Source organism: Tauraco erythrolophus, chromosome 17, assembly GCF_009769465.1.
Source record: "Tauraco erythrolophus isolate bTauEry1 chromosome 17, bTauEry1.pri, whole genome shotgun sequence".
Classification (NCBI taxonomy): Eukaryota; Metazoa; Chordata; class Aves; order Musophagiformes; family Musophagidae; genus Tauraco; species Tauraco erythrolophus.
The window spans coordinates 17806967-17830992 of record NC_141481.1 but is presented as its reverse complement, the minus strand read 5'-3'; the positions used below and the strand labels follow the sequence as shown (position 1 = coordinate 17830992).

The following is a 24026-nucleotide window of genomic DNA, read 5'->3' as shown; positions in this document are numbered from 1 at the left end:
GGAAAACACAAGTTTGCCTCATCATATTACTGAGGTTTCCAGAAGAAATTTTTCTGAAACCTGTGCACTTTCTGCCTGTCAGAACACTTGCAGATAATTGCCAGAATGCAAAAACTCAAACTATCCATTAATTCTTCCCTGCATGAAGATCAGCAAAAACCCTGTGCACCACTTAAATTCAAACCAAGTTTAAGTGGAATGTAAGTGCTGCCCAGGTCTTGTGATGATGCTGCAGAGAGGTAAATTTCACCCTTAATGAGTTACAAGACTAAGATCAATTATCCTAATTCAACTGTCTTCTCTTCCAGCTGTACCTTCAGAGTATATTATTGTTTCTCTCAAATTTTCCCTTGCTGTGATATAAGTGATTTTATTCCCTTGCCTTCCATCTCTGGAAAGTACAGACCAGTAAAGAAAAAAAACATTAAAAATTATAATATTATCTTTTTATACTTCAAAATAATAAAGGGGGAAAAGAGCACAATAGAAATGATACATCTGTCGCAGAAAGGACACAAATGTTGTTCTCAAAATTCCTGATAATATTATGTCCTAAATTAATACCCACAAGGAGCCAACATCAACCTTCAGATAAAACTCTGAGGCAGTCTTCCTGATGGCATGACTAAACCAGCAAGCAAAAGGTTATGAATACAAAAACTAAGTATCCAAACGACTTAATATCTTCTTCTCAGCATCTTTTTAAGATTAAACTTCTGCTAAGATATTTATCCTTTGGGAATACTGTGTGGCAGAAAGAATCTAGCCACGTTTCACTCGTGGTATTACACAATTTTGGCATTCAGACCATGACAGTGTTATTGTAAGCAATTCACACCCCGCAGGGCTCTGACAGCGCAAGACCTTCAATTTGGGGTAAAACTCAAACATTAAAATGGTCGGTACAAGTTTTGCCCACTCTGCACAGAGCTTCACTGAAAAACTGACTGCAGGAAAATTTCCTGTGAAACTAAAGAGAGAAAGGACCACATCTCAAACTGCGGATTTAGCTGCAGCTTCTCAAGGAACAAAGGAAACAAAGCAAATAGTTGTTGGTCAATGTTTCTTCATCTTGTCAAATTTCATGATTTTCAGATTTCTGTTTCCAGGAAGTGTTTAGCTCTTGCTTTTTTCTTCATGAAATCTCAACCCAGTAGAGGAAACCGACTCTACACCTGCTTCCTGCCAGCAGGAACTCAGCTCAAAAGTGAAGTTGAAACTTCCAGAACAGGTTTCTGACGTTGTACGCCCTGAGCCGAGGGAATACGAGACTTACGGTACAAAAAAATCAGAATCGCGTTTGAAAATTTTGACCAGCGTGACCTCAAATGAGCCGATACACAAAGTGGAAAGTCAGAAACATTCTCCTTCTCTCCTTTTCAGTAGAAGGAATCTAAAAAACTAATCGTGGAAACAGTAGGTATTAAATTTTAAGAGAAGCAAGTCATTAAATTGACAGGATCTGTTAAACATCCCCTACACAAAAAGGGCTAATACAACACAGCATAAAGGATGTTGTTAAAGACGGGAATTCCAATTTCAGTTCCATTCAACCCCAAGAGAGAAAAATCAATGTTCAATAAAAGGAAAAAAAAAGGTTTTTCACCCAAAGACTACTTAAAAAGAGGAAAAAAGTACACAGATAAATATATTTATTTTTCAGGTTGGCATAATGGCACTGCTTACTCAAGAAGGTAACTTCATGTTTGGAAAGCTTGGGACAGTTCCCTATTTTATAACAACTCTGAAGAGTTTTAAAGCATCATTAAAAATCACTTCCATTTATTCTGAAGGTCAGATTATTACCATGCAATAGAAAAGAGAAATAGAAATATACAGCAAGAATGGCATCAACAGCCAGAAAGTTTGCTTTACTTTAAAATTTGCTTTGTTATTATCATAGAGTCAAATTTGGACAGTGTGATGGAAATGGAAAAACAGCTCAGGGAAGAACCAGAACTCCCAGCTGAGTGCTCCAGCCATCTGTTTGCAGAGTCTTTAGCCTGTCTAGCCCAAACATTTTGCATTCTTTCCTGTACAACAGCACGTTCTCCATAGGAAGAACAAGGATTGCTCTCATTTCCCTGTGTTCTTTAATACTTAAGAAGGTCTCCTGGGTACTGAAGTAGAAGCCCTAAATCTCCACAGGCTGAAATGGGAATTGAATCCGTGATACTTCCTGGAAAGCACTTGGGAAGATCATTAGCAGACATCGCATCCACCGCTTCTCCCACCACTTTTTAAAAACCAAACATGCCTGCCTTTGGCAAAAAGTTTGGTACCTTGGGTTGCTGAGCACGTTTTCATGAATGCACTTCTAAACTCAAGAGAGGCTTTTTGCTGCACTTTACCTCAAATGTGGGTCCAGGTGGGCTCAAGTAGGAGCCACGTATTGATCCACACAGACCAGGGCAGTTCTAGGGTCGCAAATAATTAAAGCACCACGTAAGACAACCCTGCAGACACTTCAGGAACTTCTGGGTCCGCAAAGGACACATTTGGTACGTTCTCAAACTACCAGTAGCACAGAGCAATACATCATTTGTGAAAAAATTAACACGTCTTTACTCCTTGTTCAGTAAAGGAGAGCAATGCTGTAGTTATATTTCATGATGATTAATCCATCCTGAGATTCTCTTCTGAGACAAATCTGTCTCCATCAAATCTCACACCTGGCTACAGAAGCATAAAGCTATTAGCTCCTGGAGAAGATAACGGTGGATTCCATGGACAGCGAATTATTAAGGAAACGTCTACAAGCTTTTCTCACTCTGAAAATGCTGAAAACCTACAATAATCCTCATAGGCTCAGTTAACATTACAAGATAATAAGGCCAGGGTGATTAAAGAAATTTCCATTCACCTCATTTTCTGAATCATATTATGTAATTCTTCAAAACCCTTGGGATTTCTTACATGAAATCAGCTATTAAAAGGAAAAAGTACGCATAACATTATGTCTGCTTCCATACTTGTCCTTTTCAAACATATTTGATCTGGACAGGGGAAATTCCTCCAAATGAAACAGATCTATTCACTACATCTTATGATGCTCTGGGGCTCAAAAGTGCATCCTGGTATGTACCAAAGTGTATCATGCTCTGACTATAATAAAATTAACAATTAAGAAAATTTATAGTGGACATCATCACAAATCAAAAGTGAAAAGTTGCCTTGGTTAGAATGTCATTTAAAAATATTTTAAAAATTCAAAAAAAAAGTATTATAAGAAATTAATCTTTGGTATTAGCATAAAGACTTCCATTGCTTCCAGAGTCACCCGCAGCCCCATTAAGTTTTTTCCACCTGATTAAGAGTGCTGTGTAAGCGTGTCGTAACAGCAAAGGCTCATGCTGCACCAAAACAACAAAAATGATATGAAGAACAATGTCATTTTATTCCACAAGACTAAAAAAGTTGATGGCCCCATTTAAGTGTGCTCACGCATAATGTGATAAAAGATTTGATCTGAGAAAAATATGGTTCGATCTAGTAAGTGAGAAGGCTCCTACCACAGAAGAGCAATATATGATTCTATATCATACCGAAAACATCAGAAGTTATGACTGTTTAACCATACAAAAGAATCAGGCACCCACAGTTAGCAATAAATATGATGGGATCTCTTCTGAACCCACTCGAGTGATTTCAAAAAAATTCATATCAATAGCTAGACCTTCCACTCTTACCTTTTTATAAATACGAAGTGATAAGGACGAATATTGTTCTAGTGTTAGATGTTTAGATCCCATCCTGCAAAGAGATGTACCTAACTCTGCACGATTTCAGCAGCAGCACACCCCTGGCCTCTTCAAGTTAGTACCAGCACAAGCCATACAACACAGCACAAGAATACAACACATACTCAGCCACCCATTGCAAGAGAACAGCAAGGTGTTAAGAGAGAAAGCATCAAAGCTAACGTGGAACCAGTGTTTCAATGGGCTTCAGCACGACTCCTTGGCAGGCTTACCATGAACTGAGCCACTGCCTTGATGAAGAAAACCCGGTCCTGCTCTGTCTCCACATCAGCAGGAATGTCAGTCTGAGGTTCATACCTGTGGGAAGAAGCATGCGTAGGTTCTGACAAGAAAGACAAGTGCAATATTAAAGAGATTGGTTCAGTTGGGAGGCGAAAATCAAACAAAACTGGCATGTATGAGACTGGAAAATAAATCTGTAGCTCCTACTGCAGACCAGGGTGTCCAAACCCTGCAATGCATACAATGGGTTTGTGTACAAACTGCAAAAGTTGTAAAACCTGAGCTACTTCTCCGGAAGGAATTGTTACTGTAAGGTCCTGAATACATCTTTTCACTCAGTTTTCCAAAGGAGTAAAATTTACCTGGCTCAATCGAGTCTGTGAAATACTTATTTTCAGAAATAATTCACTACTTATATCACAAGCTGCTTATATAAATCAAACTAAACTTCATGATGTGTGGCTTCTCAATTTAAAACACCAGGCACACGACTGAGTTAACATTCCCAGCCTTCCCAGTGATATGTTGACTTGGCACTAGATGGCTGTTGTTGGGAATAACAAAAATGGCCACCTCGTCCTTTAAAACACTCAAAATACACCAGGAAAGTTCATGCTCACAGACACCATTTCAAACACATTGCTCTCAGAAGTGAATGAAACTTACAAAAAAACAAACCGAAAGATTGTGAAAGGCTTTTAGAAAACCACTAGTGAAAAGCAGAAACTTCTAGAAGTCACCAGCCTACAGGAACCAGGGAAGGAAAAAAAACAGTGAATTCCCAGAATCTTATACGAGGCTTCGAGATTTTCAACATCCAGACAGGCAAAAAAGCATCTTTGCTTTCAAATCACATTTGAAATTAAGAGCAAGGCACCTGCAAAGTAGCCTCTCTGCTTTAAAGTGTAATTTAAAAGCTTCTAGAAGCTGGAAAAGCTGTTTGTGTGAAGCGTAAATCTGACCCGTAACACAAAAGGATGCTGGAGTTCAGGTGCTGCGTGGCCTGAGAGCGAAGCCCCTCACTATTAGGCAGGGGGTTCCCAGTGATCTTATAATACAGAAGTTTAAGCTGTTAAAAGTGTTCAGGTTCATTAGAGAAACGTATTTTTTAAAACAGTATTTTTATTTTCTTTCAATTGCTCTGTTATTTTATGGTTACATACTAGGGGACACACTCACTGATTTATGTTTTTACACAAGCAGAAAATGACCAGTAATTTAGACCCTGAGTGTAACAGCAGTATCTTAAAGAACATTTAGGCAAGTTAACCCAAGTACTTTTGAATGGGTTTAAGTATTTCTCTATTTTATTACAACTGCAACAGCATTCAGCAAATGTCTAACAGTTCAGCAATGAAACTTAATGGATACTAATGATGAATCCAGGGCAAAAAATAGCAATCAGGCAAACGGGCCACTGTCATAGTTTCCACAGCAATGTTCTACCTTATAAGTAGCTTAAAAAACTTGGTTTATTTTTTTCACTTACATGGGAGAGAGAAAATAACGTACAATTTGATTAGCACATTGAGTGTCATAATTATCTAACCAAAGCCTGTCAATGGGTTAAGTGAGTGTAAAACTACAACTGGATAGTAGGAGATTAGTACTGTATCATTTAATTTCTTTCAAGCATGGCATGAATAGTAGATGTTACCAGGTTGAACCAACGGAAATTGTAGCAACAAGGTAAGAACTATCTTTACCTTGGGAAGTTCTCACTGTTTATCACCTTGTTTGGGCTACGAGGTCAGATGTAGGCAGGATGGTAATGGGGTTTGTAGAATATGTGAAAGAGATACGGCTGCCTTCGAACAAGTATGGCCATGTTCAGGACGCAACCTCTGTCAGGACCAAGTTGTATTTTCTACTTCAGCTATTAAACCACGTTTTTTTGAGGTTCTGTAATTAAACTAAAAACCTGCAAACTAAATTACCATCTTTTCTATCTGATATTCAAAACAGTAGGCTCAAAGAACGACTAAATATCGTTATGCTCCTCTTCAAACTTTGTAACACAGTTCCACACCAAAACATCAGCCACAAACACACACGTCACGTCCCACCTCAGCCCCACCACCGACCTTCTCACCAGCCAGAGAAGCACTTCTGACACCAGCATGAAGTTTGGGGTGTGGAAATTCTCCATTGATATGAGTCGGGGATACCCCAGCGCCCTCATCATCTCAGTAAAATCTGAAAAACAAGCCGGAGCAGGGATTCCTCCCAACGTATCCGACACAGATGTTAGCGATCACCCCAGTTCCCGCAGCACACCACTCACTGACCATCAGGCACGCCCTGTTAGAGGCACTGAGCAAAACAATCCCGACTGGATTAATTAAAAAACCCACCATAATATTGTTTCACTGGAAAACACAGCTGGGTAAAAAAAGGTGACTTTTTAACAAGAGATTCACTGGGCAGAAACCATGTTAAAACAGCTTCTCTCTAGGAACAACACGGTTTAAATGAAGTTATCGACGGAGAGCGGTGGTGACCGCTCTGGTGCTCCCCCAGCCCCCGCCTGTATCACACCCGGCAAACGCTCCCCGCGCCCGTTTAACGGCAGCCTGAGGCACCCGCGGGGCCGGGGCTGCTCCGCGGGCCCCACGGAACCGCGGCAGCCCGTGGGGAGCTCGGAGGGGCCGCCCTGTCCCGCCCCGTGCCCCCGGCCCAGCTCCCGCTCCCCTCAGCGAGGCTGCTCACTCCTCAGGTCGCGGAACGACATCGCCGCGGGAACGCGCAGGCCTCCGCCCGCCGCCGCCGCACTAGGCCGCGCCGCTCGTTTCTATGGCAACGCCCGTACGGCGCGGCGGCGGGGCCAAACTCCTGCGGAAAGCGAAGGGCCACGGCCACTACGGCCCTTCCCGGGCCGGCGCGGCGCTGGTTCTGCCCGGGGCACGCTGCCACCAGCCAGGGCGGCGAAAGCGAGCGGCTCCGCTGGGAGGCGGCTCCGGGAGTGCGCAGCTCCGTGCTGTCACCCACCCGCCAGCGCTCGGCCGGAGGTGACATCCGGCCAGGACGGGAGCTGTGGCTGAGAGCCACCATCAGTGATGCCCAGAGAACACCCAGTAGTACCTGCGCCGCGTTAAACTGGGGCTGCTGTGGTTTGAGAAGGCTGTGCTTCCCCACGGGACAGCACGACCGTCGCCAGGGATCTGCCAACGCATGTCCTCCCCTCGCCCTGGCGGACGTAAACCCACCGCCACGTGCCGGTTTGGCTCTCAGTCCGGTTGGGCTCAGCGCATCCACCTTCCACCCGCTCCGCAGAGCGGGACTCGGATCTCCCCAAGGACAGGAGCCCAGCACGCAGCCCTGCCTGGGTGCTCAGGAGTCGCGGGGCTGAGCTGGAGGAGGCGCAGAGGACAAGGACCAGCAGGAAGGCAGGCGGGAACACCTTGGGAACACCTTCCTCCCTCCGGTCACACATTTCGGATGGGCAGCCTGGGTGCCACAGCCACACAAACAGCCGCTGCAGGACACGGAGCACTCGCCAGAATGCACGAGGGGTCTTTGGCACAGCCCAGAGTGCACGTGCCAGACCCCTGTCCACCCCTGGAGACAACCACGGAAACCAGCATCCTCAGGCCAGCCAACATGGCTTCTTGCGACCTCTCAGCTCCTGCCCGCAACTGACACTGTCAGCAGTTCCATAACAAACTTCTTAAAGTCTCTTGGTGTCCTGAGATTGCCCCTATGGATGTAACCAACAGCAGTTTTCATGTCGATGCATCAAGTAAGAACAGTATGACAGCTTCTCCGCTAACACTTGGTGGTTTCAGACGTCCTAAAGGAACAGGAGCTCCGACCACGAAACTCTGCAGAAACATCGGATGGAGCGGCCACAGATCTTACCGACAGGGTCATCAATATCGCAGGGTGGAATGAGTTGAAAATAATCTAGATGTCAGGCTGATCTATGGCTGTCTCGGAACATTTGGTGGAGCAGTCTGCAGCTTTCCAGTTTTGACTGCCCAAGCATATGTAAGACATGCACATATGGGCTCTACATTGAGCAGCACCCTATTCGCATGTTTGACAAAGACATGATTAGAGGCTGGGTTTCTTGTGCCAGAAAGCCGTGAGATAGCAAACTTTAAATAATTCACTAGTTCGAGAGTGTATCAGCTATCCGATAACTCGGGCAGGGGGACCAGAGAAGGAGGGAAACGTCCCCCTGCTCTACTCCTGTGTTACATTGACTAGCAGGCAAAAGGCAGGTGGGATGAAATATGTGGGGAAAGAAAAAGCTGTAAAAGAAATGAAATAAATTGTCAGCATGCCATTTACCTCAGCTCTTCACTTGATATAAATATCTTTAATATTTATATATTAATATTAGACAGCACAAACATACTGCTGGAGATGGAGTAGATGTAGCTTTGAACTAAACGGGGGCCCAAAGAGGAGCAAACTGCAGCCATGTAACTGTGGCAAGAGCTCACACCACATCCAGGAGGGCTGAGCCTCTCTCCCTGCTGCTTTCCCATCTCTAGAAACCCACACCCTGGTGCTCACCAGCCTGCGCTGCGGCACCAAGGACACTGTTGCATCTTCCACAGCCAGGAGGAAATGGCCTGCCTCTTGTAGGCAGGGTCAGTACCTTGAGTTGATTAGTAGTTCATTACACCCAACTCAATCCAGCTGGCTAATAATGACTGGATGCCATAATTCCCCCTTTTTGTTTTACCATTTTTTGTTTTCACGAAGGCTTTATGGTGAGCAGAGATGCAGCCCATTCATCCAACTCCAGCACGCTTCCCTCCCGCGAATACCACATCAGGGCTTGCAGCTTTACCTTCTTCTCCGAAGGACTCTCGCTCAGGCTCCCAGCTCCGGCTCTTTTGGCTCGGCGAGGGAGTCAGGGCTTCCCAGGGTCTCACGGATGTATCACGTCAGGGTCACCAGTTGTTGCTCACCAGCCTGGGCTACAGCACCAAGGACACTGTTGCATCTTCCACAGCCAGGAGGAAATGGCCTGCCTCTTGTAGGCAGGGTCAGTACCTTGAGTTGATTAGTTAATTAGTAGTTCATTACATTCAACTCAATCCAGCTGGCTAATAATGACTGGATGCCATAACACCCAAAGGAAAAAATGCTACGCACCTTGACTTATTCCCTAGCCACATGAACTAAGCCCCATGGAAACAGCTCCCCATTCCACAGCCCAGTTCACACTTTTGAGGGACTTTTTTCCCCTCCCCTTCATCACTACAAAAGCTGGAAATTTTGTTAGAATGGAAAGAAAATCTCGAGTTTTGGCACAGATCTGTTTACCATCTGAGTACAGATGGTAACACCTTCACTGCACATCTGCAGAGCCTGGTCTCCACCCAAACCTCTGATTTCATTTAGATGAAATGTCGTTTCTTTGGGGCTGTAGGAAGCCACAGCAGCTGCTGGGGGCCTGGTAGAGGTGGAGGAAGAACCCAACCAGGGGTAGTGAACACCGTCCAAGTGATGTTTAAGCATCCAGCAACTGGTTTCTAGCAGAAGATGGTGACCCCACCTTGCAGCCCAAATCGCTGGTGATAAGGAATTAGCAGCCCCTGCAGTGAACAGCTTTGCTCCGAAACGCAGTCGGGTATGACAGAAGCAATTATTTAACACCTCATGGGAAATAATGTCCTCCTCTGCCTCTTTCATATGCTGTGCAGGTGAATTTTGGCGCTCCCCAACTCACTTTAAGGCTGACTTTAGGGCAAACCCTTCCACCCCAGCTGTTAGCACCATCTCATCCTATTTACTGCCTCCAGTCTGGTTTCAGGACTCTGCCAACCCCTTTTAGCCCTTCTCTCTGGCTCCCACCCGTTCCCAAACACACCACTGAAGTCGAGTTATCCTTTGGCTCATGAGCATCCATTAATCCAAGATATTTCCCTCAGAAACTGTTGACCTGGGCAGCTACACATCATTGATCTGGGCCACATGCCATCGGGTCCCTTTGGGCTGCTGCAAGTGTGGGTAACACAACGTGCTTTTAAGTGGTCCATCATCCAAATATCCCGTCAGACAGCCCGATGTCTCTGTGACAGCTCCCCATTTGGCAAGAATGGCGCCCGAGTTTGCTGTGCACGGCTGCAAGGACGACTAGACCTTGTAGCACCCCACCAGCCACCTCTGCAAGAAAAACTCTTCTCTCTTTTCATAGAGAAAGAACAATTTGGCCACATTTGCCCATACAGGATCCCCCCCTCATCTATGGAGCTCAAACATGCAACCTCCACGTACGTTTTCTTCTGCTTCACCTCATTATTGCCATTTTAGGATCAGCAAAATAAATCTGATGATTTGCTGGCTGAGACCCCTTTCCTCACTGTGTTCACGGAACACTCTTTACATCTAAACCAGCATTATCGATCTCGCGGTCGGTCTCCTGGCCATCAGCCAGCGTTTTTTCGGTTTTCCCCATCTCATCTCTGCGGTGCTCATCGCACCCTCCAGCAGCCGCTCCCCATCTCGGGCTGTGCATCACCCCATCCCTTCGGGACATCCCCCCCAGTATCCGTCGGGTTCTCAACATGTAAATAATCAGCTCTATTAATCTTTCCCTGTGTCCGTCCTTTCAGTCATCTGAACTCTTGTTGCTGTCTTCCTGCAGATGAAGGAGGGGAATTTGGCCATATATGTATATATATATATATATGTATTATTTTTAGTGTTCTAATGTTCTTTTCCTCAGGTTGTTTTTTGGCAGAGCTTGGCATTAAAGTCGCTATCGCATATTTTTTAAGTAAAATTCTCACATCCTCACATTACAGTACCTGGCAGATTGGCCTAAAATGATTTTTTTTTTCCTCTAGCAACAAGAAATTACGCTTCATGAAGAGCTGTTGGTTCATGCTATTCCCACAGTCACGTGGGGTCAGGCTGACCCAGACCACGCTCACCAAGGGTCCGTGCCCGGAGATGCGACAGGCAGACGAGTGCCACGGGCCAGTTGTGAAGGCAGGACTTGTTCCAGCTCATAGACAGCCCCACGGAGCAGCCGTGGTGCCTCTGTTGGAGAATTGGGAAGATTTTTTGGTGCCTTAAAATTTAGAAAGAAGCCATGCCAGTGTCACAGGCATGAGGCTGCCCAGCTCTCCTGCGTCGGGCTGCGCTCCAGTTCCCACTGGGGTGCTTGAACAGCCAGCTTCGTTCAGAATTGCACCCTGGTATTGGTCTAGAAAGCCACATATCTGAAAAAAAGAGCTTTTTCTAGCTAAAACAAACGTGTGATGGTCTGAGCACCATCAGCTTCCCCCAGCAGTGCTGCCCCAGGGTCTGGCCAAATGGGAGCTCCCAGTGCAGTCAAACCCCTCTCCAGCAGCACCCCAGTCCCCTCAGCGCCTGGTGCCTTTCTGTAAAATGACCTGCAAAGCAAAGAAAAAGAGCTTCAGCATTTTCCGGTGCTTTCTCTGATGTTGTCTTACTCGGTCGTTCTGGCACCGCAAATCCCACCCTCGATCCCAGGGATGGCAGGACTGTAGCTCTTGGCCGGGCTGGGACATAACATGATGTTAAAAATATGATCAGGTGAGAAAGCAAGTCATTTTCACGTGGATTTCTCTAGTATTTTTAAAATCAGGAATAAAAAAAAAATTGAGATGGTTGGGTATTCTTGAAATTCCTCGAACACAAAATAAAGCGACGCTCCTCTGTGCCCTCCCTGTTGCGAAAAAGGGGTAAAAAGGCCTCAAGCTCCTTTTACACCCCAGGAGACCCTTTTGTGAAGTCACTGACTGCTTCGATCTGCTCTAAATCACCTTTCAGGCACTGTGCCAAAAAAAAAAGAATGCGGTCCTCTTGGCGGTGGAGAAAATATAACCTGTTTCTGCTGGGTTGTTTCCCAAGCTGCCCGTTAGATAAATGCTGCAGGAGGGTGTTAGCTTTACAAAGAGACCCTTTATCGTTTGAGGGACTGGGAAGGGAATATGCCAGAGTAATGCACTCACTGGGGCTGGTGCAAAAAAAAAAAAAAGCAGGGTAGGAACCGATGAGGTTTGCACTTGGCTGGTGTATGGCAGCGTCATACAGACTCTTCGCCATCCGTTTTTTGCATCCACTTTCTGCTTTTACTTGCAGGTTGGGCATCAATTTTGGCTCCTCTAATCAGAGCCTCCCCCATCACCCAGCTGGGACAGATTAATTTTCACCTAAAGGCTGTTCTCAACCCTGGGCTGTGACATTTTCTGTCCCTGTCCCCACAATCAGAGGTTTCTGTTTGCTGCTGAGGGCTGGCTCCGCTTCCAAACTCCTCGGCGTTAGCACGGAAAGGAGTTTCAAGCAGCCTTTTGCCTTCCCACTTTATTTAACATTAACCCTCAACTCAGCTCTTTGTGCTGAGAAACACGGGGAAATCTGGAGCCTTTGTGTCTGGGGAAGGAAAACACCTGGGAATGTTGCGTTCCCCGTAATTATGGTGCGGAGCAGCTCCCAGGGAACGCGCTGGTGTTAGAGGAGAGCGGAGCGTGGTACCCAGGGTAAGCAGCAGCCCATGCATCAAGCAGAAGGGGTCATAAATCAACAGCCTGCGTTTGGTCGCGCGGCAGATACATGAGAGAAGCTGCGTAGGATGAACAAACATCCCCAAGCAAGTAGATTTCCAGATCCATCTCCAACTTTGCCCAGCAGGTCAGGAGAGGAGAGGCTGGGTTCTCATTGATATGCAGTGAAAAATGAGATTATATTTCCACTCTCCATTAGCTCCCACCTAAGCAGGGTGCCGCCCTGCCCAACTGAAGTCAGCACTAAGTGCGTGTTCCCCACCTAATTTCTGGGTGTCCAATTCAAGATGGCATAGCACAGCCTTCAAGACCATCCAGTTCCAACCCCCCTGCCACGGGCAGGGACACCCTCCACTACACCAGGTTGCCCAAAGCCTCATCCAGCCTGGCCTTGAACACTTCCAGGGATGGGGCAGCCACAGCTTCTCTGGGTAACCTGGTCCAGTGCCTCACCACGCTCAGAGGGAAGAATTTCTTCCTTAGATCTCATCAAAATCTGTTGGATGCTCATCCAACCTGGCCCTCACACTTCCAGGGATGGGGCACCTGCATTTCTACCCCCAGGGCTATAAATGCAGCTGGGTGTGGAGCAAAACCCAGCTCCATCCCCAGCCCCATCCTCTCCTACATCACACCCCCTCAGGAAGGTGTTGACCGCCTTTATTTCCATGCCGGCGGGTGAAAAGGAGATGCTGTTTCCCCTGGATGTGGCTACTCCACCAGTCCGGCATGAAAGAGAAGACAAGGACGTGATAGATCATGGGGAATTCCGCTTAAATAGGTGGTGACAGAAGAAGTCCCAATCAGGCTCCTAATAGGCAGGAGGGAAAAGAAAAGACGCAGCCTCTTATCTGCTCCCTGAATTCCTCACGCCGGGGATGCAGCAACCCTGCCGTGGAATATGGATGCTGCACCGCCTGCCACGGATTTACATATGGAGGAGGGCGACCTGCTGCCCTTCGGTGGAGGACGGGTACAAAGAGTCCAGCTTCGGGGCAGGACGTGAATATAGATGATTTTCGCAGAAGTTCTTGATCTTATCGTTGAAGCTTTCCTGCTTGAGCAAGGCGAGAAACGCAACGGAAACTCCGCAGCCTTGGGCAGCTTTGAATACGGACCCGGCAGCCGGCGTGCCCGGGGGCTCTCGGAAGGACGGGGTCTGCCAGGGTTTCTCTGAGAAAGTGCCAAATCCGATAGTGCCTTTACGAGCTGGGAACAGTCATTTACCATGAGTGCGTGGCGACGCGGCATTGAAGCGCCGGCTTGGAAGGGACCTTTGCTGCGAGACAGCGGGGATGGAGCGGGATCCCTGGGCTGTCACCGCCCAACGGGATGGAAATGGAATGGAAACGCTGTGCAAAGCCTGAGCTCAGAGATCCCGGTCACATACGACCCCTGGAAGGTGCTGTATTGGGACATCCTCCAAGGTGTCTCTTAGGACGTGACTTGCAAGCTTCTTCCTTCTCCATTCAAAAGAGCATCTCTCCCTGTCCCTCCAAAGTCCTCATCCCCCAGTATCTCTTGAAACCAGCATTTATCAGGAATAAACGTCCAAGCAACTGATTCTTTACAAAATCCCCTAACTGGTCATGGACAGGTGGGATGGCAGCGATCAGCTGCAATGGGTGATGTCCCTCCTCGTGTGAGTGGGCATTCACATGCTGATGAATTTCTCTACCTGGTGAGGGCCTGGCAGGCTTTTCTGAGAAGTTGTCTGAATAATTGCAAGTCAGGATGTGTTGATTAGCATTTCTGCTCTGTGAATTACTTCTGTATGCTGAAACGAAGTGGCGTGATTAGCAAAGGCTACGATTATGTGCACGTATGAATTTCCCCGTCAATAATGGCTAGATAAGAGGGAACCTGCTCCCAGGATGCATTTCTGCTGGTAAACCTCATAACGGTCATTGAAGAAAGGGACTTAGCCCTGCTCGATGGTCTGTTTTGGCATCTAGGATGCTGGAGAATCATAGAATCACAGAACGGTTTGGGTTGGAAGGGACCTTCAAGATCATCTCGTTCCAACCCCCCTGCCACAGGCAGGGACACCTTCCACTACACCAGGTTGCTCAAAGCCTCATCCAACCTGGCCTTGAACACTGCCAGGGATGGGGCAACCTGTTCCAGTGCCTCACCACCCTTAATGTAAAAAATTTCTTCCTTAGATCCAATGTAAACCTCCTCTCTCTCAGTTCAAAGCCATTGCCCCTTGTCCTGTCACTACACGCCCTTGTCCAAAGCCCCTCTCCAGCTTTCTTGTAGCCCCTTTAGGTACTGGAAGGCTGCTGGAAGATCTCCCTGGAGCCTTCTCTTCTCCAGGCTGAACAGCCTCAACTCTCTCAGCCTGTCCAGAGGTGCTCCAGCCCTTGGATCATTTTGGTGGCCCTGTTCTGGACCCTCTCCAACAGCTCCATGTTCTTCTACTCTCCTCTTCCTGAGCACCCCTGTAGCTCTCAGGTTGCCCAAGAAGCACCAATACTTTCAATACATGAGACCATTCAGGGGCCATTGTCCCCTCTCAGGCAGCAAACCCTGCCTGTAACATATACATTTGTCAATCGTATCTCCTGGGGGACAGCCATGCAGCACAACTGGCATCCCAAAACCGACCCCAGAAGGACAGCAGCTGTTGGAGAGCAGGTTGGTGATGTTCTCATAGGGTCCTACCCATTTCACGAGGAATTGAGAAGGTGTTTCAAGCAGCTGTGTCTCTTGCAGAGCTGCTGGGGCCTGGGAGGTGGAGCACCACATCCATCCCAGTGATGGATGGGCTCCAGCACCACATCCATCCCAGCGATACTTGGACCTGGATGCTGTCCCAGTCACTTTTCCCATGCCTGCAACCGGCTCTGCAGCACCCAAAGGGTCAGGATCCGGCCTCAGCTGAGCCACAGGCTCTGCAGTCGCTATGGAGACCCGGCCTGAGATGCATCAATATGGAAATGAACAGCTTGTTCCTCACCTCCCCGTTCAAAGGACCAGCCAGCAAATCCCTTCCAGATGGACTCTCCACCCCAGCATGCTCTCCGCCGACCTGGCAGAGTTTGGGCTCTGCCAGGTCGGCGGGGACCATGCCATGCGATGATGCTGTAAGGTTTGTGGTCCTTCTCTGTACCTCCATGCTGGAGCCTTGGGCTGTCTCCCAAATTCAGCATCGCTGCAGGATGAATCCACTGGTATTAGATGGGTTCGTGCAAGGAGGTCTGCAGGGCAGCACAGCAAAGCCATAGGGTGCCTGGGTCTGGGGATGGGGACATGGCTTCTTGTCCTCATCCTTCTCTGCTACTTGGGCGCTGTGAGCGATACTGAGCGATGCCAACCGTTCTCTGTTAGTAGTCATTACATCTTCTTCCAGAAAGGCCGTTACGGGAAGGGAGAGCATCTCTGTCTGCATCAGCTAAAGCTGCCTGCAGGCACACACATTCATTTCTCGTCACCCTTCGTGACTTACAAGGTTTCCTTGGTGGCCAGCCATGGACTGTCCCATGCATTTGGTGATGTTCATGCAGAGAAACCCCAGGGGAAAACCTCTTTCAGGTTATCTGCTGTCTGGAGGCTTTAGAGATTTCCATCATGGTCCATCTTCCATCTCCATTCTTGGGGGTTGTCAAGATCAGACTGGGTAAAGCCCTGATTCTGGAACTGACCTTGCTGTGACCAGGGCCAGACTAGAGACCTTCCGATGTCCTCCTAGCCGGAATTACCCTATAATCCCATCGTTTCCGCCTCCAGCGGTGTTGCTCCATCCCAGTCTCGTTGGCATCACTCCTGTGTGACACTAGCTGCCTCCTGCTGCTGTTTCCCAACCTGACGCTGAGGCACGGACCAGCCACACCTTCTCATGGTCCCCATCCTTCAGCCAGACCTCACCGACTGTCCATCTTCAGTGCCACACACAAACATCCTCCCGCAAGCTCTGCCAGCACCTCTTCATCCTCGTGACCTGGATGGGGCTCCTGTCCCCTCTGCCCACCAGCCTGCTTTTCCTCAAGCCCCCAAGAAGGGACCTAGACACATGGGTCCACCTAGAAACATGCAGCAAAGGGTCAATACAGGAGCCGAGGACTTTTTGTTAGGAGCTACCAGTTCTGGAGCATTAATCAACCCAGCTCCCTCAGCAGGAGCTGGTGGCCATGGCCCAGGGCTGTGCTACCTTCTGCCCAGGTGTTTCTATAACACGCTGGGGTCCCACCAGCCTCGGGGTCCCACCACCCTCCTGCTGGGTGTTGCCGCAACCACACCAGTGCCCAAGTGGGGTGCAGACACCCAGACGTCTCAGGTGCACCTGGGGAGCCCTCGCAGACTCGGAGCCACTCTCCAGCTCAGCTTCCCAAGTAGGAAGAGCTGCAGGGGTGGAAGCCTCTTGGAGCAGGTCCAGAGGAGGCCACGAAGATGATGCGAGGGCTGGAGCACCTCTGCTATGGAGACCGGCTGAGAGAGTTGGGGCTGTTCAGCCTGGAGAAGAGAAGGCTCCAGGGAGACCTTCCAGCAGCCTCCCAGTACCTAAAGGGGCTACAAGAAAGCTGGAGAGGGGCTTTGGACAAGGGTGTGTAGTGACAGGACACAGGGAAATGGCTTGAAACTGAAAGAGGGGAGATTTCAATGGGATCTAAGGAAGAAATTCTTCCCTCTGAGGGTGGTGAGGCACTGGACCAGGTTGCCCAGAGAAGCTGTGGCTGCCCCATCCCTGGAAGTGTTCAAGGCCAGGTTGGATGAGGCTTTGAGCAACCTGGTGTAGTGGAAGGTGTCCCTGCCCATGGCAGGGGGTTGGAACGAGATGATCTTGAAGGTCCCTTCCAACCCAAACCTTTCTATGATTCTATGACCAGCCCCCCACGTGTGGCCCTCACACCGCTGTGATGCTCAGAGGGGTGCAAGGCACTGACACCCTCAAACACTGTCCACCCGCTCACCTCCCCTTCCCTAACGGGGCTTTGGGACCCTCCAGCATGAAGGAGTGTTGGAGCAGGTGCCTCTGGCCAAAACTCCAGGCTCCACTCCTTAAATCTCAAGCTCATTATTTTTAGCTCCTCATCTGCACGCGTTGAGCAGACTCACAGACGCGCCGGTGCCCGCTCAGAACCGAACGCACGGGGCAGAGCGGCCCCGGAAAGCGCCCGGTGTCAGCTCGCGCCGAGAATGGCACCCGAGGGCTCGGCGTCCCCCAAACCAGCAGAACGTCACCGCGGGCTGCTCCGCTGACGGCTCATTTTTCACGTGGAATAACCAGACGCCGCTCGCTTTGCCGCAGCGACGGACGCGACTCCTCGTCCCCCTGAATGGCTGCGTCTCCTCTGAGCCCACCGCAACAGTTTTGGGCTAAACAGCCCGGTTTTGCAAAATAAATGCATTTTCTGCTGTGTTCGGCCAGCAGCACCTTCAGGGCATAAACAGGACACCGCGGTGCGGGGCAGGGCCAGCACCAGCCTCCTGGCTCGTGGCCGCTCCGGGCACCTTTGCTGGCCGTGGTTGAGTCTGGAGGGGCTCCACTGCTGGTCTTTGGAGGGTCCCTGGGAGCTTTCATGGAGGGCTCAGACACCCTTTAGACCTCCTTCTCCTCTGTGAGGACATGGGGTGGCCGGGATGGCAGCGTGACCAGGGCTGGGGGCCACCAGCCTTGTCCCATGGCTCGTCTCTGCTCCTGTGGTTTCTTTGCTTTCGGGGCCGGATGATGGGACGCCCGTTGCGGGCTGTGTCCCCGTGCTGCACCCAGCATCGTCCCCAGGCCCACCCGCTCCTTGTCCCCAGAGGAGGGTGGTCCCCAGCAGCCCAGGGCTCTGCATGGCGGGGGGCTGCCCCCGTGCTGGCACCCTGCATCGCCCAGCCCTGGGCACAGCCATGGGGTTGCCACACTCGGGAGGGGAAAGGACCCTGCAACTCTCCCTGGGGCTGCATGGGGGGCTCTGGGGGAGGCCGAGGGGGTCTGGACTCATGTTCCCATCCCTGTGACCCCCACTTTGAGATCTGGACCCTCTTCCTTGTACCCGTGTGACCCAGCTGGGGACCCCCATCATGGCCGGACCCCCGTCCCTGTCCCCGTGTGACCCAACCAGGGACCTCCGGTGAGGCTGGACCCCCATCCCTGTCCCCGTGTGACCCAACCGGGGACCCCCCCCAGCAGGGCCAGACCTTCCTCCTCCTCCTCGCGTGAAGAAACGCGGGTCTCCGCGGGGCCGCGCCGGGCGCTCGGCGGGGGCGGGAGCAGCGGAGCCCGGGACCCCGGGGGCGGCCCGAGCCCCGGGAGGCGGTGCCGCCCCCCAACCGCCCCCCACCCCCCCCGCCGTCGGGGCACGGCGCTGGCGGGAGGCGGCCGCTGCAGACGCCGCTCGCTCGCCGCCGCGCTCACGTCGCGGAGCCGGGGCTGCCGGTAACAGCGGGGCTGCCGGTAGCACCGGGGCTGCGGAGCCGCCGCCGCTCACGGTAAGCGGGCGGAGGAAGGCGGCGGCACAGCCCGGGCGGAGCGGGATCCCCGCGGGCACCGAGCGGGACCGGCCGGGGACCCCCGCGGGGCAGGGACCGGGGAGCATCCGCGCCGGCCGGGGCGCCCGGGGGGCGCAGAGCGGAGGGTGTCCGCGCTGGGAGGGGGGTCCCCAGCTGGGGCCGTCCAGCCCGGAGCGATAAGGAGGGTCCGGGGGTGCCCGGGCTGGGGCCGCCCGTGCTGACCGGGGAGCCCGGGGGGAACTCGGGTTGCTTCTCCGGGCGGAGCCCCCGGCCGGGCTGGGCGGGGCGGGGGGGCCAGGCCGTGATGGGGCACCGGTGGTTTGGGGTCCCACCCCGGGACATGCGGGGAGCACCCGGCTGGCAGCGGGGCGGAGGGAGCCCTGGGGGGGGTCTCGTTGCCTCCCCCCGGGGCGGTCCCTGCAGCCGTGGCTCCTTCCCGGGGCTCGATGGCAACGGGCCACCCGCGGGGTGAGCGGTGGTGGCCCAGGGGCTGTCACGGGGGTGACCGGGGTGGCCTTTGCCTCCCTCCCGGTTCGGAGTCCCGGTCCCCTCGCAGCTGCCCCGGGGGCCGGTGGTGTGGAAGCGGGCGAGGGGCGGCCAAGAGGTGTGATTCCATTCTGCCCCCGCTCCCGCCTGCGCTGCCCGGTGCTCCCCGAGGTTTTGGCTCTGGCAGGGACTGTGGCAGCCCAGGACGTGCCTTTGGCTGGCACTCGCACCCCACTTCTGCTCCGCTGCCTCGGGGAGCACGTCGTCCATGCCAGTGTGGGCAACTGGCAGAGCTGGACCATCCTCAGTTCCCCATCTCTCACCCAGGATCCAGGTCCCCAGCACAGCCTGGAGATACACCCCGGCACTGGGAGCACCAGCCGTGGGTCAGCGGGAGCAGCCATGAGGGACGTGCTCGGATGCGGGTACCGGCAGAGCCTCATCCGTCTTGCCTGGATGTGCCTGTTCTCCTCCGTGCCGGTAAGGGGCCAGCCCATGGGCAGCAGGGTGGGCACTACCGCGCTCGGTCCCAGCTTTGCCACGTGTTCCTGCCTGGCTCGCGGAAGCCGGCATGCAGCAGTTCGTTGGGATGCTGCAGTTGGAGGGGACAGGCCGACATGGGCTCCGTGCCCCAGTGTGCAGCCGCCAGCCACGGGCTCTGACCTGGCTCTGGGCTTGCAGCATGGCAGGGCCACGGTGCTGGAGAAGACCTTCGAGGAGTGGATGCGGTACCGTGACGAGTGCCTGAGGAGGATGGCGAGCGAGCCCTACCCGGCAGGTACGGGATGAGCCGGGGGCTGACGGGTGTCTCTGCATCTCAGGTGGGACGCTCAGGGCCAAGGCTGGTGTGGGGTACCAGGGCCCCATTGAGGGTGATGCCAGCCCCCTCGGAGGTGCTGGCAGCGGGCTGGGATGGCAGGGATGGATGCAGCCATGCCACCAGCATCTGACTGTCAGCTTTTCCCCTCCCCGCTACCGTTGGAAGGGCTCTTCTGCAACCGGACGTTCGACATGTACGCCTGCTGGCCCGACGGGAGCCCCGGCACCGCCGTCAACGTCTCCTGCCCCTTCTACCTGCCCTGGTTTGAGAAAGGTGACGATGACCCTCTGCCAACCTGGAGCTGGAGGGGGGCGGGGGCTGAGCCATGCTCAGGTTGGGGGGGAAAGAGGCTCTGGGGGTTTTCCTCCTGCCCCCTGCCAGGGGAGAGGACCCACGAGCAGACCTGGGGGTAACGGGACACATGGGGCATGGAGCGGAGCCAGCTCGTGCCCCACTCACACCTGCCCTGCAAGAGGGTCTTTGGGGCTGAGCAGAGCCCACTCCATGGTCCCAGGAGAAGGGTTTGGGGGAAGCCAAGGAAAACGTGCCAGTGCTTCGTGTCCGCAGTGAAAGACGGGCTGGTGAGCCGCCGGTGCGGTGCCGACGGGCAGTGGGTGACGGTGAACGGCAGCCAGCCCTGGCGGGACTACTCACAGTGCGAGGAGGAGCTGGAGTCCACCATCGAGGAGGTGGGATGCCCCGGCTCGGCCACAGGGCAGGGACAGACAGGGCCACCTTGGCCACGCACCGCTTGCCCGAGCTCACTGGCACGGTGCTTGCCTGCAGGAGGGTGCCCGCCGGCTGATGGGGAGCTTCAAGGTGCTCTACACCGTGGGGTACACGTTGTCGCTCCTGACTCTCGTCTCTGCCCTGCTCGTCCTCACCCTCTTCAGGTAGGAGAGCCAGGGGGACACGGTCCTGCCCCTCGTCCTTCCCAGCTGGTGATGGCCGAGCTGAGGGGTGCTCCCGCCCCCCACCCGGCCCCCCCTACGCCCTCGCTCTCAGCAGGAAACTCCGCTGCACCAGGAACTACATCCATGCCAACCTCTTTGCCTCCTTCGGGCTGCGCGCGACCTCGGTGATGGTGAAGGATGCGCTGCTGGAGAAGCGCTGGGGCATGGAGGTGGTGCAGGTGGCCGACTGGGAGGCCCTACTGAGCCACGAGGCAAGTGCTGCTGGTGGGGATGGGACGGGTCCTGCTCGATGCTGGGCTGGAATTGGGGTGGGGACCCTTACCCCAGGGAGGCGTGTGCGGCCAGCTACCAGTGCCCGTGCAGCCTCAGGCACCTCGTAGGCGAGCTCTTGGGGTGCCCATGCCACCATGCACCCTCTCAGTGAGCTCTCAGGGTGCCCATGGGCAAGCTCTTGGGATACCTGTGCACCCCATCAACGAGCTCTTGGGGTGCCCGCGCACCCAGGGGTTGAGCTCTTGGGGTATCTGAGCTGCCCACACACCCTCTTGGTGAACTCTTAGGGTGTCCATGCCCCCAGCCATGCCACCAGCCCCACAGTGGGTCTCATCTCCTCTCGCAGGCAGCGCTGGGCTGCCGGGCAGCGCAGGTGCTGATGCAGTACTGCATCCTGGCCAACCACTACTGGTTCCTGGTGGAAGCTGTCTACCTCTACAAGCTGCTCATCGGGGCTGTCTTCTCCGAGAAGAATTACTACAGGCTCTACCTCTACCTGGGTTGGGGTAGGGGCCACCCGGGTGCTGCTGCCCAAACTGGCCCCAGGAGGGTCGGGGCTGTGCTGCCCCTGGGTGTCCCCACACTGTCCCCCACCCCAGGGCTGGTTTTTCAGCTCAGGTGGGTGCTTGGTTTTACAGGGTTTGCTGTGTGACTTGCAGGGACCCCCGTGGTGTTCGTGGTGCCCTGGATGGCAGCCAAGTACCTGAAGGAGAACGTGGAGTGAGTGGGGAAGGCTGGGGGGGTCCCTCTGGGATGCTCAGCCCCAAGCTGGGCTTCAGACTCGGCTGGGGAGTGGGATGGAGGTCCCTGACCCACCTTGCCAGAGCTGGCACGCTCTCGGCCTCATCCTGCCCTCCCCAGCACAGTGTGACGGTGCTGCTCTCCGTGTGTCCCTGGGCAGGTGCTGGGCGCTGAACGAGAACATGGCATACTGGTGGATCATCCGCATCCCCATCCTGCTCGCCTCCCTGGTAGGGGGGCACCCGCCAGCCCCACACTGCTTTGGAGAACAGCACCCCGGCTCCGGGGTCTGTGCTGAGCCCCAAAGACAGGGGCTGGTGGTGGCCCTTGCAGCTTCCCAGCTGGAATTTGGGAATCCCAAAGCCCCAGCTGCAGCCTTGACAGTACAGGGGGGTGTCACCTCCCACAGCCCCCAAGGGTGGGTGTCATGGCCAGGGTGGGCTGCGAGGGGTAGGGGGTGCTGGGCTATGTGTGCCCCTGCCCTGTCTCCCCCAGATCAACCTGCTCATCTTCATGCGGATCCTGAAGGTGATCCTGGCCAAACTCCGTGCCAATCAGAAGGGCTACGCGGACTACAAGCTGCGGTGAGCCAGGAGGGACGGGGTGGCCGGTCATGGGTCCTCCCTGGGGCTACACCACCCCTATGTCCACCTCCCCATCCACCCTGGGGCAACACCACCCCTATGTCCACCTCCTCCTCCTCCCTAGGGCTACGCCACCCCTATGTCCACCTCCCCATCCACCCTGGGGCAACACCACCCCTATGTCCACCTCCTCCTCCTCCCTAGGGCTACACCACCTCTATGTCCACCTCCCCATCCACTCTGCTCATCGTTAAACAACCACTCTGACATTAATTAAGAGCTTGGCCCTGCCCGTACCTTCACCCCCACCCTCCAGTACTCACTGCCGGAGGGGACTTACACTCTTACGTTCTCACATTCCTTATGCTCTTTCAGGCTGGCCAAAGCCACCCTCACCCTCATCCCCCTCTTCGGGATCCACGAGGTCGTCTTCATCTTCGCCACCGACGAGCAAACAACGGGCATCCTGCGCTACGTCAAGGTGTTCTTCACCCTCTTCCTCAACTCCTTCCAGGTGAGGTGGGAGGCTGGAGGAATTAGAGGGTCCCTTCTCCAGCTCCCTGTCCCCACGGTGCCCCAGCCTGTGTCTGGGCTTGGGGACGGAGAACACAGGCTCCGTCGAGTACGTGACAGTGCCTCTGGTGCTGTGGGTGCTCTCCATGGCAGGGGGGACCTCAGCCCCCAGAGCAGCCTGGGGAGACTGAGCCCACCCCAGCCCCGGGAGAGGGGGAGCCGTGGGGGCTCAGTCCCCGCTTTCCCTCCAGGGCTTCCTGGTGGCTGTGCTGTACTGCTTCGCCAACAAGGAGGTACGTACCCGCTCCAGCTTTCGCCCTGTGGCGGGGCTCAGTGCTACCTTGGTCAGGGGCTTTGCCATCCCAGCTCCCGGGGGAAGGCCCGGGAAAAGCCCCCCACCACCCCTGGCTCTCTCCCCCACTGTGGCAGGTGAAGTCAGAGATGAAGAAGAAGTGGCAGCTCTGGAAGCTTGACCACCCAGCGCTCTGCTGTGCCCAGTGATGTGGTGCCCGGTCCCGCGGAGCCGGAGGAGAGGGGCTGCTGCCCGCCATGGGCATGGGGACCTGGCTGGAGGACAGGGGGCTGCAGGGATACCGTGCTGGGGCACAGCACCCACATGGGGCAGCCGGGCTGGGACCAGCATCTCAGCTGTGCCACTCCTAAGAGCACTGGAGCTGCTGGAAGGGACATCCCTCAGCTCATAGCAGACCTTGCTGCTCTCTCAGAAGAGCCTCACTCTGCTAGGGCTTGGCAAGCTGCATGGAGAGATGTGCCCCCTG

General features: G+C 53.3%; 2 protein-coding genes across 3 annotated transcripts in view; one reads left to right on the top strand and one right to left on the bottom strand.

Moving 5' to 3' along the window:
• Window positions 1–6714, bottom strand: part of IFT38 (intraflagellar transport 38) — a 69474-nt gene extending 62760 nt beyond the window's left edge. For both annotated transcript variants that reach the window (XM_086622338.1, XM_086622339.1), the window contains exons 1-3: window positions 6693–6714; window positions 6068–6179; window positions 3974–4058 (exon numbers count right to left, since the gene is read on the bottom strand). In XM_086622338.1, coding sequence (XP_086478464.1) covers window positions 3974–4058; window positions 6068–6179; window positions 6693–6714 — 219 coding nt within the window. The remainder of the gene's footprint in view (window positions 1–3973; window positions 4059–6067; window positions 6180–6692) is intronic.
• Window positions 6715–19804: 13090 nt separating this feature from the next.
• On the top strand, window positions 19805–23748 carry LOC104379153 (glucagon receptor-like). Its single transcript, XM_086622288.1, has 13 exons — window positions 19805–19882; window positions 20084–20180; window positions 20388–20495; window positions 20790–20911; window positions 21009–21115; window positions 21231–21391; window positions 21760–21915; window positions 22069–22129; window positions 22311–22380; window positions 22646–22734; window positions 23110–23248; window positions 23499–23540; window positions 23677–23748. The coding sequence occupies exons 1-13, from the start codon at window positions 19805–19807 to the stop codon at window positions 23746–23748; spliced, it is 1302 nt and encodes a 433-aa protein (XP_086478414.1).
• The last annotated feature ends 278 nt before the right edge of the window (window positions 23749–24026 follow it).

What these genes read in the sequence shown, in the direction of transcription:
- LOC104379153 (XM_086622288.1), top strand. Translation starts at nt 19,805, where the DNA reads ATGAGGGACGTGCTCGGATGCGGGTACCGGCAGAGCCTCATCCGTCTT. An exon ending in GAGCGAGCCCTACCCGGCAG is followed by an intron (nt 20,181 to 20,387) that starts GTACGGGATGAG and finishes TACCGTTGGAAG; the next exon opens with GGCTCTTCTGCAACCGGACG. An exon ending in ACTGCTTCGCCAACAAGGAG is followed by an intron (nt 23,541 to 23,676) that starts GTACGTACCCGC and finishes CCACTGTGGCAG; the next exon opens with GTGAAGTCAGAGATGAAGAA.